Source organism: Glycine max, chromosome 16 (genome assembly GCF_000004515.6).
Source record: "Glycine max cultivar Williams 82 chromosome 16, Glycine_max_v4.0, whole genome shotgun sequence".
NCBI classification, from domain to species: domain Eukaryota; kingdom Viridiplantae; phylum Streptophyta; class Magnoliopsida; order Fabales; family Fabaceae; genus Glycine; species Glycine max.
Window position 1 is genome coordinate 25,979,401 of NC_038252.2, and position 18,829 is coordinate 25,998,229.

General features: G+C 33.0%; 1 protein-coding gene across 1 annotated transcript; it reads right to left on the reverse strand.

Annotated features, from left to right (window-relative positions):
* Positions 1 to 3,008: 3,008 nt before the first annotated feature.
* On the reverse strand, positions 3,009 to 3,539 carry LOC102662052 (replication factor C subunit 2-like). Its single transcript, XM_006599885.1, has 3 exons — positions 3,387 to 3,539; positions 3,195 to 3,304; positions 3,009 to 3,114 (listed from the first exon to the last, which is right to left on the reverse strand). Exons 1-3 carry the CDS (start codon positions 3,537 to 3,539, stop codon positions 3,009 to 3,011), a joined length of 369 nt encoding a protein of 122 aa, XP_006599948.1.
* Between the last annotated feature and the right edge of the window lie 15,290 nt (positions 3,540 to 18,829).

Sequence of the window (18,829 nt, forward strand, 5' to 3'; positions counted from 1 at the left end):
TTATATTTCTTGCTTACTTTCATAGCTTATTTTCTTTACTAGTCACACCTAGTTTATCTTGTAATTACATAATACTTTCTTCTTGCTTATCATGTTTATCTTGAGTTCTTTTGAACCCTAGCTTTTACCTTTTGCAAACCCCCAACAAGAAATAACCACAACTTTAGGAACCAATATGAGTCGTCATTCATCTAGTGTTAATGGTGAGGGTACTAGTCATAAGGACCCTCTATCTAGAATCTTAGATGAGTTGAGTTCCCTCAAGTTATGGAAAGAAAAACTAGAAAGAAAAGAAAAAGGAAAAGAGAGGGTAGAAATAAATCAAAATGAGAGGGAACAAATAAGCGAAGAAAAAAGAAGGAAAATACTAAAAGAATTAAGAAAAGAAAAACATGCCTCCTATAGTAGTCATGACCCTTACAAGAGCCAAAGTGAAGAACTTCGTGACTATTATGAAGGAAGGAATAGGTCACATCTTAGACCTCATTTCTATAGGAGAGAAAAGGAAAGAAAGCCTCAAGTGGCTAACATTAACCTCCCGTACTTCCATGGGAAGGACAATGTAGAAGTTTACTTAGATTGAGAAATAAGGGTAGAGCAACAGCTTAAAAGAAAGTCCACTTCAAAATCTTATTGCCCACACTCTTATCCAAAGAAAGACCAAGGTCAAGGCATCTTAGGGGCAGCACCTTCTAAGCCTAAAGATGATAAAGGGAAGAAAATAGAAAAGCAATCCTCTAAGGCTAGTATGCAAGAGAAGACTAGCTTTATAAAGTGTTTTAAATGTCTTGGAAGAGGACACATTACTTCTCAATGTCCCACCAAGAAAACCATGATTATGAGGGGCCAAGAAATTTATAGTATCCAAGATGAGACTACTACTTCACCTTCCTCTAGTGAAAGTGAAGAAGTAAAAGGGGAAGAATCTAGTGAAGAAATCTACCCCCAAGAAGAAGAACAACCTTTAATGGTTAAGGAGGAGTGTAAGGAAGTAAGTGTCTCTTCCAAGAGATTAGCTAAGAAGGAAATTCATTTTGCAATAAAGACAAACATTAAAGAAACTTCCCCTCTTATACAACCTCCACATCTTCTCCTTTGTAAAAAGACACTTGTTAGCACTGCCACACCTCTTGGGCTTGAAATTATTCCTCAACTAAAGGAGTTGTTGGATGAGGGTTTGGTTCATAAAAGCTTAAATCCTTGTGCTTTGTCGGTACCCAAAATAGGTATTATGAGGCACCAAATACCTATGATAAGTGGTATGATGAATATGTTGAGTGGTGTAACCCTCTTTTGTAAAATCACCCATGCATCCAACATCTCCATGATTCACATACATAGGGACTCATTAGGTAGGTTTATTCTTATTTTTTATTTCAATACAAACCTAGGTGCTCATATGGGACACCTTAGGTTTGTCATACTTTTTGGTAGGAGTAATCAACATGAAAATATAAAAAAAAGGTACATTTTATTGCATTACTTTCCTTAATTTTTTAAATGATGATCAAGGGGTTTCCATGACCCCTAAGAGAATAAAGGTCATTCCTAAGTGGCCCACTCCACCAAGTATAAGGAATATTTGGGGCTTCCATGACTTAACAAAATTTTACAAAAGGTTTGTCCCAAATTTTTCTATACTTGTAACACCTCTCATTGAATTGGTGAGGAACCATGTTCCCTCATGGGAAGTTGCCTAGGAAATGAGTTTTCAGACCTTACCTTACTCCAACATACCAAACACCACTAATATATATGTTTATATTTTTTTTACAGGTGTTGAGGGAAGAAGCCCAAAGTTTCAAGAACCTCTGGATTTGAGGTCAAATCCTTTTCAAGGGGGAGGGAATGATGCAATCCTACTCCCTAAGGGCATTAGATAGAAGACTCCAAGAAGAATGGGCCAGAGATGCAAGAGAAGGCCCTAGGGTTCTCATGAGCCTTAGGGTAGATTTCGGACCCATGGGCTAAGTATGAGCCCACTTATCTTTGTACATATTATATTAAGGCTTCATTATTTTTGGGACTTGTATTTAGGGCTCCATAATATAGGTAGGGTACCCTAGAAATGTAGGATTTTTCAGCCCTTGTATTTTAGGGCACCTAGACTAGTTTTTGTATTAGGGGTAGTTTTGTAATTTCACATGCATTGCGTGAATATTTGATGTGTGTTGGGAAATAAATTTAATTAAATTGGGAGAAGCCCAATCCAATTAAATTTTAGAGGGGAAGGTGAGCATTTGCTTGCTACACCCCATTGTCACATCATATAGTCACACTTTGTGCATGTCCTTCATACTTTACATGCTTCATGACACCTAAACACACTTAGTGGAGAATCTTGGACATGATCTTGGATTACTGAGTTGAACCATAGCTAAAATTCACTAATCATAATTTGTGAAATTTTGGCTCCACAAATTCAAATTCAAATTCAAGTGAAATTTGAATAGAAAATCAAATTCCCTCCAATTTTGTGTGACACTCAGGCTATAAATAAAGGTCAAGTGAGTGCATTTTTTCAATTTTGATCATTTGAGAATTACACTTCAAATTTTAGACCTTATTTGAGGCACAAAATTTAGTGCCCCTTCTCTCCCTCTCCCTCCACTCATCTTCTCCTACCTTCAAGCTCTTATCCATGGCTTCCTATGGTGGTGAGCTTCTTCTTGAATCATCTTCTCCTTGAAGTGGCATCTCCAATCATCTTTCTTCCTTCTCCATTCTGCTACCATGATCTTCAAGAAGAAAAGGAATCCATTGATGAAGAAGATCCAAAACCTACAAGCTCCACATAAAGCTACATCATAAGTGGTATGAAAACCAAAAGTGACAAGTAACTCCACCCCTAGTCTCTGATATCAATATAATGAACTCAATGAAGCACCCAACTATATGAAAGAAAAAAAATCCCTCTAGAAGAAAAAAAAGATCAAACTGACATAATGTTGGTATAAGAACTTGCAACTAACAGTGTTAACTGGATTAAATTAAACTACCATGAAAAATCACCTATCAACTTCAGCCAGTATCACTATCTTGTGCCTCCTCGAGCTCAGCATGACTTTCTTCTGAGCAAACATCTTGATCTTGTTCCTCACAACATCAATTCCTCTATAACCAAAAGTGAAAGGATAAATTAACAGGAAATCGTCTAGAATTGAAAATTGAATCGAGAAATTACATAAACGTACCTATCATTCGAAGCGTTTAGTTCAAGAACAGCTTCCTTGTAATTTGGTCCTCTGAGAAGCTCGTGTGCAAGAGCAATAATGCTAGTGGTTTTGCCGGTTCCGGGAGGACCCTAAAATGGGAGGGTTAGAAATTAGGATAAAAAATTGAGAAAGAGGAAATAGTTAATTTAAGGGGTGAAATGAGAGACGTACGAATAAAATGAGATTGGGCATGTTGTCATCGCGAGCGATGACTTGGAGCCTAGAGACGGTGTCCTCATTGTCGACGATGTTGATGACATTGCTGGAACGATAGTTTTCTACCCATGGCACGTCGTAGGCATTGCTCGATGATGACGATGACATGCTTCCGCTAATGATGAACAAAGGGTTTCAGGTTTCAGACGAGAGCGGAGAATAAACCTTCCAAAGCCCAAACCCTATTTTCCTAAAACCACTTCAAAGGTTCATCGCTTGTTATTTCAAACAACATGTTCTTGCTAGTTTCTTTGCCGTTGGCGAAAATGCATATTCCTTCGGGTCCTTGGGTTTCTACACTCTGTTCTTCGATAATGACAACATGCTTCATCTTCTTCGATAATGACAACATGCCTTGGAATGCTCACTAGGACGTAGTGCACGCTCGACGGAGTAGTGAAGTGAGCCTTACAGCTCTTGCGACGTTTCTTCTCTCTCTCTCTCTATTTTTATGATGACAATGAGAATGGAAGAATGAGGGTAGAAGAAAAACTGAGATTTAGGGTTGTCCAAGCTAGCCCAATTAAAACATGCCACATCAGCATGACAGAGTGGGAAAACACATGTTTTCGAAGACGGTTTTTAAAAACCGATGTCGTAAAGCATTTTTAAAGTTGTTTTTGAGGAAACTGCATTTAAAAGGTTACAATTATTTACAAAAATGTTACCGCTTTACTTACGACATCGGTTTTTGTATAATCGTCGTAAAACCAGTGTCGTAGAAGGCTTTTTTTCCAGTAGTGAGATAAAAAGTTTGTTTTGATTTTTCTGTAAATAAGCTTATGTCAGTAAATTCTACATTGTTTAAAACACTACTTGAAGTAATGCTATTTAAAATATTAACCTCTAGTTTTTATATTTTCTTCCTATTTTATTTTTAATATATTTATCAATTTTATTGTTTTTTTTCTTTTTAACTCATTCATATGTTTGGTATCACTGTTCATCCATCTCCTTCTTTTCTCAATGTGTTCACCCTTGTTTTGTTTTCCAACGTGCATACTAATATTCTTTTCCAAATAATGGTATTTTTAATTTATTTTTATTCTCGCTATAATACTTTGATAGGTTATGTTTTATAATATTTTACTGTGGATGTTTTCAGTTTCATTTTATCCTTTTGGAAAGAAACATAGGATACATCAATCTTTCATTTTACTTACTTTCGTATTACAGTATAAGGTTTTGATAGTGTAATGAAATGTTTCGTGAAATTATTTGGTCCTTGAATCTCCCTGCCCATTTGAAGATGTGATTGGTATTTTTAATTTTTAATCAATTAATTTTTTATTCTTGACTTTTATGTGTACGAGAATCACAATTTAATTCTAATGGTGTATATTTTAACAAGATTTTGTCTTTTTGTTTAATTTTTTTATATATTTTATTGTTAAGTTTGAATTAAGGCTCTCAAAGTATGTTTCATATAGTTATTGTCCATGCGTTTATTTATATGTGTATATTTTATTTTATTTTATTTTTTACTTCACTTCATTTATTATACTATTTTGATAAATTTGTAAGAAGACTTCAGTGTGGAGGAAGGGATCAATTCGAAATGTATTGATGGGTATGTGAGTTTTACATCAAGTTCATTAGGAAGAATGACCGTGTAGCATTTAAATGAATGGACATTAATCAAGAAATTTGAAACTATCATCAATCGTAAATGTCTTTACAAAACATGAATAAAAAGTATGATTACATGAAGAGGGATCGACACATTTGGAAGTTTTTGAAGTTTGGAGAAACTGGCTTAGGGTGGGATCCTACCACAAGAAAGTTTAGTGGTTTAAATGAGTAGTGGGATTAAAAAATTAAGGTTAGTTTATTACATATATTGTTATAGTTAATTTATAATATAAGTAAATCATTATAAGATTTAATTCAATGATTAATTATCCATTTTTTTAGGAGAAACCAGAGGTTAAAATATTTCATAATAAATCAATAGATCATTCACTTGATGAATTATGGAGTCAACCGTTTAAAGACAATTATGTAACTGGTGAAAATATTATTGCAACCATTATGGATCCTAATGTTGATGAAGTTGTGGAATGTGACAATGTGGATGGTGAGGAAGGAGATAAAGAAATTGGTAGGAAAGATACTCATTATGAGAGTGATGGAGATGTTGTTTATTGGAAATATAATCAATGTACTTCTCAAGTGGAAGATTTGTTTAATGAAGAGCATACTTTTTTGCCCAATTTCATGCTTGAATCTAGTAGTACCTAAGCCCATGACCAAGATCATAGTGACACTCGAGTACCTAGTCAAGTTAATGGTACTAACAACTCTGCACAAACCCAGAAGATGGTTAATAGCACTGTTAAGGGAAAGCGTAAAAGAAGACAATGATCAGGGGGGCGGCAAAGCTTAGTGGTCTGATAGATACCTTGGTATCAAATTTTAACCAGGCATTAGAAATAATGCATTCATATGATAATGTGAGTAAAACAAATTGTGTTGTTTCTAGTATTGCGGCACCAATGAATATTATGTGTCGCATGGTTGATGAGGGTTATTTGCAAAAGGGCGTTGAACTATAATGCTTTGTGGTTTCTTTGTTTGAGACTGAAGTAAGACATGAATTATTTATACATATGGAGGTTGATAATTCCAGGAAAGCTTGATTAATGTATATGCATGCCAAAGAGAAATGAATAATCACCCTTTTAGATATAATTTTTTTGTTTATTATGACTTTAAGATACAAGTATTTGTTCTTTTAATGGACATGTGTTTTTTTGCTTTTATTTTTATTATATGTTTTAATATGAAATTTGCACTATGCATTCGAAGAATGACTATGATTGTTTCATATATGTTTTTTTATTAATAGGCATAATATGGATCTTGAAAGAGAAAGAAAAAGAATAAAATATGGACTTTTTTTGGAATATTATTCATGTGCAACAAGTGCATTAGCTACATATTATTATAAATATATGTACAAAGAACCATGTATGACTTCACTTCAAAGAGGAGAAAATTGGATGGATGAGATATTAAATGGACACCCTATTCAATGTGTGAATGCCTTTGGAATGGAGCCAAGTTTATTCATGCAACTATGTGAAGACTTGCGATCAGAATATGGATTACAACCAAGTAAAAAAAGTCGATTGTAGAGAAAGTGAGCATGTTTGTATAAACAATTGCCATGTGTGCCTCTAATAGGGATGTTGAAGAAAGCTTTCAACGTTCTAGTGACACCATTAGTAGAACATTTCATGAAGTTTTGAAAGCAATTAGTGGTAGGGTAAAGGGACACAAGAGTCTTGCACATGATATCATAAGACCAAAGGATCCAATTTATACCATCTCATATTGCTAATGATGATCAATACAAACTTTATTGTTTTAATCTTCTCACTATTAAAATATTGTTTTAATCTTCTTTTTCATTGAACCATGCCCAACTCTCCAATATAAATTATAGTCAACATCATACTAATAAGTTCAACTGCTCAAGCCATTTTTGTTTATGATGTGAGTTATATAGGCTATGGCCTTTTCCATCAAAGAAATAGGAATATTGCTATTGGCCTCCACTAATTTGCTATTGACCCCTACCAGATATGTGAAATCTCTTTTTTGTTCACTCACCATAGGCATGGCAATGGGGCGGGTCGGGGTCGGATTTTGCTTACCCCACCCCCGCCCCCGAAACCGAACGGGGGTGTATATTTACCCCCATCCCCGTCCCCAACGAGGTCGGGTTTTCCCCGCCCCGCCCCGCCCCTCGACATTTTTATAAAATTTTATTAAAAAAATATAATTTTTTATAAAATGAAAAACATAATTTTAAATAACAATCATGAAATTCAATATAATAGTTTCATGTTTTGATGTGTTATATATATGTAATTATATTTTTATAAATTAATTATTAGCGGGGCGGGTTTGGTGGCGGGTTCGGGGCGGGTATTAGTAATCACATCCCCGACCTCGAACCCGACTTTGGCTATTAGGGAAAACCCGACCTCGACCCCGGTTAACTCAGATTTTTCCCATCAAAATCGGGACGGGCCCCACGGGTTCAGGCCCTGTTGCCATGCCTAACTCACCAAATCTCTACACCTTTTTCCCTTTCCCCAGACTTCCTATTCCCCTAAACTGAGTCCTCTCCTGGAGTTGCGCCCCATCGATCTCCTCGCCCCCATAGACACTGTCAAAAACCCAACTGCATCGCATTGCACCACCCCTCTCCCATCAAGATCTTAGCAGCATTGTTCACACCCCACCCACATTGAGATCCAATCACTCCTTTTGCCCAAACCAACAACAATCTCCCAATTACCAGATCCATTCGCTCAAACCGCCATCACACCACCACCATTCTCCCCTTCACTAGATCCGCTCGCCCACACCTCCACGAGCCAAGACCCGCTCACCCAAACACCATTGTGGATTTGAAGAGCTATGTGCAGGTGGTTTGTGTGGCTATTGTTGGATCAAGTGGCCTCGGAATAATTAAGAAGGGGGGTTGAATTAATTATTAATGTGACTTGACTAATTAAAAACTTATCCTTCTTAATGTTACTAGATTCAACTAGGCTTTAACTACTAAGTTAAGAAAGTAAAGAATAGAAATAATAAATTAACAAAAGTAAAAGCGGAAATTAAAAGTACACAACGAAAATTAAAGAGTGTAGGGAAGAAGAAGACAAACACAAGAATTCTATATTGGTTCGGCCACAATCCGTGTCTACGTCTAGTCCCCAAGCAACCAACGGTTCTTGAGATTTCTTTCAACCTTGTAAAATCCTTTACAAGCCAAAGATTCACAAGGGATGTACCCTCCCTTGTTCTCTTTGAACAACCAAGTGGATGTACCCTCCACTTGAACTGATCCACAAGAGATGTACTGTCTCTTGTTCTCAGTACAACAACCCAAGTAGATGTACCCTCTACTTGTACCACAAAGGATGTACCCTCCAATGTGTTAAGACAAAGAATTCTCAAGCGGTTAGTCCTTTGAATCTTTGTAAGGGGAAACAAAAGATATCTCAGGCGGTTAGTCCTTTGAAATCTTTTGTTTCAGGGGAAGGGAAGAATCAAAAGAATTCTCAGGTGGTTAGTCCTTTGAATTCTCTTGGAAAGAGAGAAGGGAGACACAAAAGAATTCAGGCGGTTAGTCCTTCTATTCTTTTGGCAAAGGGAGAAGTGAATGAAGAAGAAGAGTAGCACAAGTTTTTGAACAATAAACTTTTCTTGGAAGAGAAAGTATTGAACAAAAACTCTTAGAAAGAAGTTGAGAAATGAATCAGAAATTTCTGTAAAAACTTGTTATGTAAAAAGGTTGTTATTTATTTTTTAAAATTCATGCCATGGTCACATATTTATAATCATTTGATGACTCAAGTTAAGGCTTGTGACTCTTGCCAATTTCTTTAAAACTAATCACTTTAAAAGATTGTGACTCTTTTGAAAACTAGTCACTTAAAGGTTGTGACCTTTGAAAAATTCTTCAGAAACAAGTCACTTTAAGAATTGTGACTTTTGGTAATTTATTTTTCGAAATCAGTCACTGGTAATCGATTACCATTAAGGTGTAATCAATTACACATCAACAGATGCAACTCTTCATGTTTAAATTTGAAAATCAAAACGTTTAGAAACACTGGTAACCGATTACAAGTATTGTGTAATCGATTACACAAGTTAAAAATGATTTGAAAATGTTTATCACTAGTTGTGACTCTTGAAATTTGAATTCTAACGTTTTAAAACATTGGTAATCGATTACATGCTCATGGTAATCAATTATAGCTTTGTAAATCAGTTTTGAAAACAATGTTGGCTACTCGTAATCGATTACTACCTTATGGTAATCGATTACCAGAGAGTAAAACTCTTTGGTAAAAGATTTTGTGAAAAATTCTTGTGCTACTCAATGTTTTGAAAAACTTTTTTGTTGGATCAAGTGGCCTCAAAATAATTAAGAAGGGGGGTTGAATTAATTATTCCTAAACCTTTACTAATTAAAAGTTTACTCTTCTAAGGCTTTTACTTACGTTGTTAAGAGAATAAGGAGTAGAAGAGAAACTTAACCAAAAGTAAAAGCGGAAATTAATATGCACAACGGAAAGTAAAAGAGTAGGGAAGAAGGAGACAAACACACAAGAGTTTTTATTCTGGTTCGGCAACAACACGTGCCTACATCCAGTCCTCAAGCGACCTGCGGTCCTTGAAATTTCTTTCAACCTTATAAAAATCCTTTTACAAGCAAAGATCCACAAGGGATGTACCCTCCCTTGTTCTCTTTGAAACCCTAGTGGATGTACCCTCCGCTAGAACTGATCCACAAGAGATGTACCCTCTCTTATTCTCAGTCAAACCCAAGTAGATGTACCCTCTACTTGTACCAAAAAGGATGTACCCTCCAATGTGTTAAGAAAAAGATCTCAGGCAGTTAAACCTTTGATACTTTGTGAATGGGGATACAAAAGAATTCTCAGGCGGTTAGTCCTTTGAACACTTTTGTATAAGGGAAAGGGAAGAATCAAAAGAATTCTTAGACTATGTCGTTTTGAATTCTTTGACAAGGGAGAAGGGAGACACAAAAGAATTCAGGCGGTTAGTCCTTTGTTCTTTTGGAAAAGGGAGAAGAGAGACACAAAAAGAATTCAGGTGGTTAGTCCTTGGTGAATTCTTTTTGGCAAAGGGAGAAGAGATGAAAAGAATGAATAGCACAAGTTTTAAGGGTTTAGAAAACCAAAAAACTTTGGAAAGCTTTTGGCACAAAGAAGAAGAAGAAGTTCAAAGAGATTCAAGGCTTGTAAAGGATTGTATTGGATTGTTAGAAAGATTGATTGAAAATGCAAAACAAAGCCTTGCTTTTATAGACTCTTCATGTCTGGTCAAGAGGACCATTTAGAAGAGTTATAACTTTTAGAAAAACTTAAAACCAATTTGAAAAAGTCAAAAACCATTTGAAGAGTTACATCTTTTGATTTATTCAGAAACAATCACTGGTAATCGATTACCAAATCAGTGTAATCGATTACACAAAGCTTTTATGTGAAAGGATGTGACTCTTCACATTTGAATTTGAATTTCAACGTTCAAAGGCACTGGTAATCGATTACCAAATCATTGTAATCGATTACAGCTTTTTTGAAATCAATTGGAACGTTGTAAATTCATTTGAAAACTTTTTCAAATTCATTTTGCTACTGGTAATCAATTACAACAATCTGGTAATCGATTATCAGAGAGTAAAAACTCTTTGGTAAACATGTGAGAAAAATCCATATGCTACTCAGTTTTTGAAAAAACCTTTTCATACTTATCTTGATTAAGTCTTCTCTTGATTCTTGAATCTTGAGTCTTGAATCTTGGTTATTGATTCTTGAAGCTTGATCCTTGAATCTTGGTTCTTGATTCTTGAATTCAACTTTTCTCTTGAATCTTGAAGTGTTCTTCAACTTTCCTCTTGAATCTTGAAGTGTTCTTGATTTTATCTTGAACATCTTGAACTCATTCTTTGATTGACCTTATAGCTTTTTGTCATCACCTTTGTCATCATCTTTGTTATCATCAAAACATCTTTGAATCAATCTTGATTTATCATGAAGCTTTGCTTCTACATTTTTTAGTACTTATCTTGATTGAGTCTTCTCTTGATTCTTGAATCTTGATCTTGATTATTCTTGAAACTTGATTCTTCAATCTTGACTCTTGAAACTTGATTCTTGAATCTTTGGAATTTGCTTAACTCTTGATTCTTTGGCATCATCAAAATAATCTTGGAAGTCATTGCTTCCACAATCTCCCCCTTTTTGATGATGACAATCCTGAAATCAAGAGGATACATACAAGTTTTGTTCTACCGTTCACTCATCTCTTTCTCCCCTTTTCTTTTTTAATTTATGCTTAATTTTAAAACATTGAAAACATAATATCTTGATTTCTAAAAAATACCAATTTTTCTCTCCCCCTTTGGGAACATTAAAAAGGCCAAAGTGTGTAAAAATAAAATCATAATAAGCAATTTTAAAACATACACAAGACATAATTTGTAAAACAAGCATAAAAGATTCTAAACAAAACATGAATAAAACCAAATTAAAGTGCAAACCACATAGTCATATATCACAAACCATAAACATCAAGTTCAATCATACTAAGCAAATATTAAAAGAAATACTACGTGTTCAATTGTCATAATAATATAGCCAAATACACAACTAGAAATCTAAATACTAATAATACTAAAAATTAATAAAGTCTAAGACGATGGTGGTGGTGGTGGTGGTAGATCAAAGCATGTGAGAATGAAGGTGACATCTCCTTCAACCTTTGTGATCCTTGAGTCCATCTCGTCAAATCGCGTGTCCACTTGTCATTCCAAAGCATCAAACCTTTTACCAACATAGGTTTGGAGTCCATCAAACCTGTCCAAAATACTCTGAAAGAGAGAAGAGTCCCCTTCAACCGGTAAGTGTCCTTCATCTTCATTTGGTTGAGCACCTGTTTTTTACTCAAGAGCCATCACGCTTTTTGTGGTAACCAAAGGAGGCAACCACAGCAGCACCGATCAAGAAAGATCTCTTGATTGGAATATATGGTTCAAAATCAGGAGGGATATTAAAATGTTGAAGGAACAAAGTAACTAAGTGTGGATAGGGTAAAGGAGCATTTTATCGCAATGCCATATGCATGCGATACTGGACTAAATATGCCCAATCAATTTGTCAACCGGTATGAAAGGCCCACATGACTATAAGATCTTCTTCAGAAACCTGTGCAAGGTTTGAAGATCTTGGGAGTAAGATACAAACAATAAGATAGTGAAGGATGCAGCTTTCAAGAGCCAATGAACCGGCAAGCAACCTTCCGGTCATATCCGCTTGGTTGGTGCAAACCAACCGGCGGACATCATGCATGGAAAAATCAAATTTCCAATCATCATCTAGTGTACCTTCAAATGGTACACCTTCGCTAGACAATTGAGTAAGATCATAGAAGAGGGATTGGTCAATGACCATCTTTATCCCATAAACCTCTGAAATCAAGGTACTTTCTTGAATTTTAAGATTAGAATAAAAAGATTTAACCAATTCAGAATACACAGGCAATTTTAGAGACATAAAGGGAATGAGATTTGAGTTTTGAAATGCTTGAATGCATTCGAAACTCTCATCAGAAAAGAAATCTATATCTATAAACTTAGGGTCAATGATAGAACGAGAGCAGAAGAGGTTTGTGTACCGTACACGTTCTTCTGATGGGAACAATGAGGATGAAGAAATGGAGGAAGGAATTGGAGTATCCTAAGCCTCAGAATGTCGTTGGCTTCTACTCGAAGAACCTTTGCGCTTCTTTGATGGTTCCACCATTTGGGAGACTTATTCGAAATTTCAATCGGTAGAAATGAAAGAGAATGAAAAAAAGATGAATTTTGGGCTTTGTGGGAAGTGATTTGGATAAGAAATGAGTGAGTTATGGCAGAAAGAAAAATTGGGAATGAGGGTTTCGCGAGAGAAATGGAGGTTCTGGTTCGTGAATTCAAAAATTTGAATTTATAAGCACTAGGGACGCATTGTAATCGATTATATCTTTTTGGTAATCGATTACACTTAGCTTGACTCACTGTAATCGATTATATATTGTGGTAATCGATTACCAGAGAACTTATTAGGAAATCTAAGTACTAAATGATTTCTTAGAGTGAAAGGATTTGAAAAGGGGTCAAAATAATTTATATCTAAAAATTCTTATATGAAAATAAATATATATAACATAATAGATTTTTAAAAAAACTTTATGAATGACTTTTAAGTAAGTAATTCACATATCATACTGAAAATCATGTTAGAATCATAGGTATTATCAACTATTTTTTTAATAATAAACTTCATGCTTCGAGAAAGAAAATAACTCAATCAAACATATAAACACATAGCAATCAATCAAGACAAACAAATAAAATTTTGTTAGTCATCATATAAACAAGTTAATTGAAAGAAAAAACTTCAACCAACTATATTTAAAAGAGAATGGTTTTGATGTTACCTTTTTCATGATTCACGTTCCTAGATCCTTGAAGATGGAAGTCAGCCTTTTGTTTTTCTTATTTAAACTTCTTGAGAGATGTTCTCATCACTTTCATAGTCCTTGGATAGAAGGTTGATCTCCTTTTCTGAGCCATCGGATGAGTCATTGTCATCCCAAGCAATATATGCCTTCTTGGATCTTCTTTCTTTATAGCTTTTCTTCTTATTCTTCTCAGGCCATGACTCATTTGAGGGGCAGTTTGGCTTTATGTGACCGGGTTGATTACACTTATAGCATTTTAGTATAGGAGAAACTTCTTGGGATCTCTTCCCATTGTTGAAGTTATGGCTTCTCTCCATTCTTCTATTTTTGACGAATTTATGAAACTTCTTCACAAAGAGTGAGAAGTCCTCTTCATCATCAAATTCTTCTTTTTCTTTTTCTTCTTCTTCTTACATTGAGGAGGAGGCTTTGAGTGTTATGCTTCTTTTCCTTTTGTCGGTCTCTTCATTCTGGTTGAGACGTTGAAGTTCCATTTCATGTTCCTGCAATTTTCCAAACAAAGTGGCAAGAGACATAGAGGAAAGATCTTTACTTTCAGAAATGGCAGTTACCTTGGGTTGCCATTCCCTACTTAAGCATCTTAAAAATTTATTGATTAAATCTTCATTAGGAAAGTTTTTTCCTAAGGAGGCAAGATGATTGACTATGTGTGTGAATCATTTATGCATACTTTGGATGTTCTCATTAGGGTTCATCCTAAATAATTCATATTCATGTGTAAGGGTATTGACTCTAGATCTTTTCACATCAGTGGTGCCTTCATGTGTAAGTTGGAGAGTATCCCACATCTCCTTTGCATTTGAACAGTTTGACACTCTAAAATATTCATCTATTCTTAGGGCAGAAGTAATAATGTTTTTGGCTTTAAGATTATATTGGATTCTTCTTCTATCTTCTTCAGTCCATTTATCTCTAGGTTTTTCTGTTGTTGTGCTAGTGCTTGCATCTACTATGGTGGGTACATAAGGTCCTATTTCTATTGCTTCCCAAATGTTTAAATCTATGGCTTCAATAAAGATTTGCATTCGGGTTTTCCAATAGTAGTAACGCTCACCATTAAAGATAGGTGGCCTATGGATGGAGTTTTTCAGGAAACAAAGAATTTGAGGAGGCCATGAATCTTGAAGTTATGAAACTTTACTCAAAAAACCTGCTCTGATACCACTTGTTGGATCAAGTGGCCTCGGAATAATTAAGAAGGGGGGGGGGGGGGTTAAATTAATTATTAATGTGACTTGACTAATTAAAAATTTATCCTTCTTAATGTTACTAGATTTAACTAGGTTTTTACTACTAAGTTAAGAAAGTAAAAAATAGAAATAATAACTTAACAAAAGTAAAAGCGGAAATTAAAAGTACACAACGGAAATTAAAGAGTGTAGGGAAGAAGAAGACAAACATAAGAATTTTATACTGGTCCGACCACAATCCGTGCCTACATCCAGTTCCTAAGCAACCAACGGTTCTTTAGATTTCTTTCAACCTTGTAAAATCCTTTACAAGCCAAAGATCCACAAGGGATGTACCCTCCCTTGTTCTCTTTGAACAACCAAGTGGATGTACCCTCCACTTGAACTGATCCACAAGAGATGTACCATCTCTTGTTCTCAGTATAACAACCCAAGTAGATGTACCCTCTACTTGTGCCACAAAGGATGTACCCTCCAATGTGTTAGACAAAGAATTCTCAGCGGTTAGTCCTTTGAATCTTTGTAAGGGGAAACAAAAGATATCTCAGGCGTTAGTCCTTTGAAATATTTTATTTAAGGGGAAGGGAAGAATCAAAAGAATTCTCAGGCGATTAGTCCTTTGAATTCTCTTTGAAGAGGAGAAGGGAGATACAAAAGAACTCAGGCGGTTAGTCCTTCGATTCTTTTGGCAAAGGGAGAAGGAATGAAGAAAAAGAATAACACAAGTTTTTGGTCAATGAACTTTTCTTGAAAGAGAAAGTATTGAACAAAAACTTTTAGAAAGATGAAGAGAAATGAATCATAAAGTTCTGTAAAAAAACTTCATTGAAATTCATGCCATGGTCACATATTTATAATCATTTGATGACTCAAGTTAAAGTTTGTGACTCTTGGCAATTTCTTTAAAACTAGTCACTTTTAAAAATTGTGACTCTTTTGAAAACTAGTCACTTAAAAAGTTGTGACTTTTGAAAAAATCTTAAAAAACAAGTCACTTTAAGAATTGTGACTTTTGGAAATTTATTTTTTGAAATCAGTCACTGGTAATCGATTACACATTACACATCAAAAGATGTGAGTCTTCATGTTTAAATTTGAAAATCAAAACATTTAGAAACACTGGTAATCGATTACAAGTATTATGTAATCGATTACACAAGTTTAGAATGATTTGAAAATGTTTTATCACTAGTTGTGACTCTTGAAATTTGAAATCTAACATTTTAAAACATTGGTAATCGATTACAGTTTGTAAATCAGTTTGAAAACAATGTTGGCTACTGGTAATCGATTACTATCTTATGGTAATCGATTACCAGAGAGTAAAACTCTTTGGTAAAAGATTTTGTGAAAAATTCTTGTGTTACTCAATGTTTTGAAAAAAAAAATTTAGTACTTATCTTGATTGAGTCTTCTCTTGATTCTTGAATCTTGAGTCCTGAATCTTGATCTTGATTATTCTTGAATCTTGATTCTTGAAACTTGATTCTTGAATTTTTGGAATTTGCTTAACTCTTGATTCTTTGGCATCATCAAAATAATCTTCGAAGTCATTACTTCCACAATTACGACGTACATCGCAGGGAGTCTCTTTGCAATTCGGTGGAGTTCAATTTTAAGGATTTGAAGAAATTTCAATTTTTTGGGGGGTTATGAAATTACCCTCTTTTGATTCCTCTTGATGGTGTTGTGATGGGTCTAAAATTTAAATTTTCCTTTGTTAAATCCTTTTTATGTTCTTGATTTTGGGTTTGCAATTGAGATATATTGTTGATTTGAAGAATCTTTTCGTCTCCTTAATTCAAAAGATGACAATCAAATGCAATTAGTTTTTATAACCATTTTTTATATTTAATCGGATAATATTTAGATATTAATATTTTTTACTTAGTTATATTTAATGATATTAATTTTTTTACTTTATTAATAACACTCCTCAACTACGTAAATAGAGTGAAAAAATTTCAGGAAACATTCATTTTTTTTACAAAACAATATTTTCATTAGAATGCATAAAAAATTAATGTTTCTCTAAGTTTTTCAATAAATTGAAGAAAATATAATATTTTCCTAAAATTATACCATAATCGATTGAATTTTTTTATAGAAAAAATGCAAGAATATCACAAATAAATGGACAAAATATGCATAAAAGCAAAAACCAAAATTGCAGGTTTCAGTCATTATATAAGTTTTTTTTTTTTTTTACAGTAAAATGAGGTTATAAAAGTTACAGAAAATGGTTTTCAAAAATTAAAAAAAATAGTATGAACAGGTAATTAATTAATAAAAGGGAAATTAGGTTATATTCATAATTAAAAAATAAGGACGGTTGTCACATTTTAAACGAAAATAATATTTATGATATCAATGATGAATATTATTTATTTACAAAGTGGATAAAAGGGTAAAAAAAAAACTTGTTTAAAATTGTCTGTAAATATAATAGTAATAACTAAGAAAATGACTAAAAGTTATTCTTTATACTCTTTTAATAACTAGTAATTTGTAATTAAAATTATGTATCCACTTGCAATAATTTAATAAAATCATTGACAATTGAAGAATAAATGACTTTAAAGTAAAGATATTATATAAATCTTACTAATATATACTAAAATATAAATACCATGCTTATATTTGATAAGATATTTTAATTAGTTTTTAATTTTTTTTATAAGTTCAAAACTTATTTGATCATTCGGCAAACAAATTTTTTTAAGTAACTTTTAACGTTTTTTTTTAAATGGTACTTAAAATAGTATTTTTTAAAAAGTTAGTTTCTAGCTTTTAGGCTTTGTTTAGCAAGATATTATAGACAGTTAGCTTCTAGTTTTTTTTATAAAAAAACTTATTTAATTGTTTAGTAAACAAGTTCGTTTCAGTAGTTTCTAGTATTTTTTTAAATGTTACTTCAAGTATCATTATTTAAAATGCTAGTTTTTAACTTCTAGTTTTTTTTTTATTTTCTTCCATTTTATCGTCAATACATTTATTCAATTTTCCTATTATATTTTTAAATAAATTATGATTTTATTATTTTTATATCATTTTATACTTTTCAGCTACTTTAATAGCTAATTTTATTGAATACTTATAATTTAATAAGTTAGTTTTTCAACTACTAACTTGTTTTTTCAGCTTTAACTAGCTTTTCAGCTAGTTTTGTTGAACATAATCTCATTTTTTTTATAGTTTCTTCATTATTATCTTTAATATATCTATCCAATTTACTAGTTATATTTTTAAAATAAATCATAATTTTTTTTGTCATAATTTTTACAATTTTCCAACTATCAACTATTGACTAGTTTTTCATTGTGAGCTTCTCCTTTTATTTATATTTATATATATATATATATATATATATATATATATATATATATATATATATATATATATATATATATATATAAGGAAACTGTGGCCTCCACAGTAAGGCCAGAGTGAATTAAGCTCGACGATTGATAGGGACTAATAACAATCTAGTTGTCCAACAAATATGTTTTTTTCTCTTACTAAATTAGATAGTTTTTTTTTATAAAAAAAATTACTAATAAGGTGTAGTATGAGAACAACTTATATAACAAAAGAATATTCTGTGACATCCATTTGTCTTATAGTGAAAGAAATCACCTTTAGTAGCACCTTCTAGTGTTAGTCAATTTTGACTTTCTATATCATCTATATGTAGAACAGATATAAAAATTAAATACAAACTACATAATGATTAAGGTGTAGTATATGGAAAAACAATTTGCATGATAGAAAACACATACAAATTATTTTCATATTACCTTTTGGATAAATTATTTTCTTTTTCACCCATTTGTAAAAAAAAAAATCTAACAAATAGACTTGGATTTTCATTAAGGATCTATTTTGATATTTTTTTATAAAATAATATATATATATATATATATATATATATATATATATATATATATTATTTGTATTATTTACTACTTATTTATGAGACTCAAGTCCATTTAGACTAACCACTTACGGATTGATGTGGATAATTGTTCTCCGTTTATCTTTATATTATAAATCTGCACACTTACACTTAAATGAAAGTATTTTAGAATTCAATATCTCTTTTAAATAAGTCATGTGACTTCTATTATATCAATT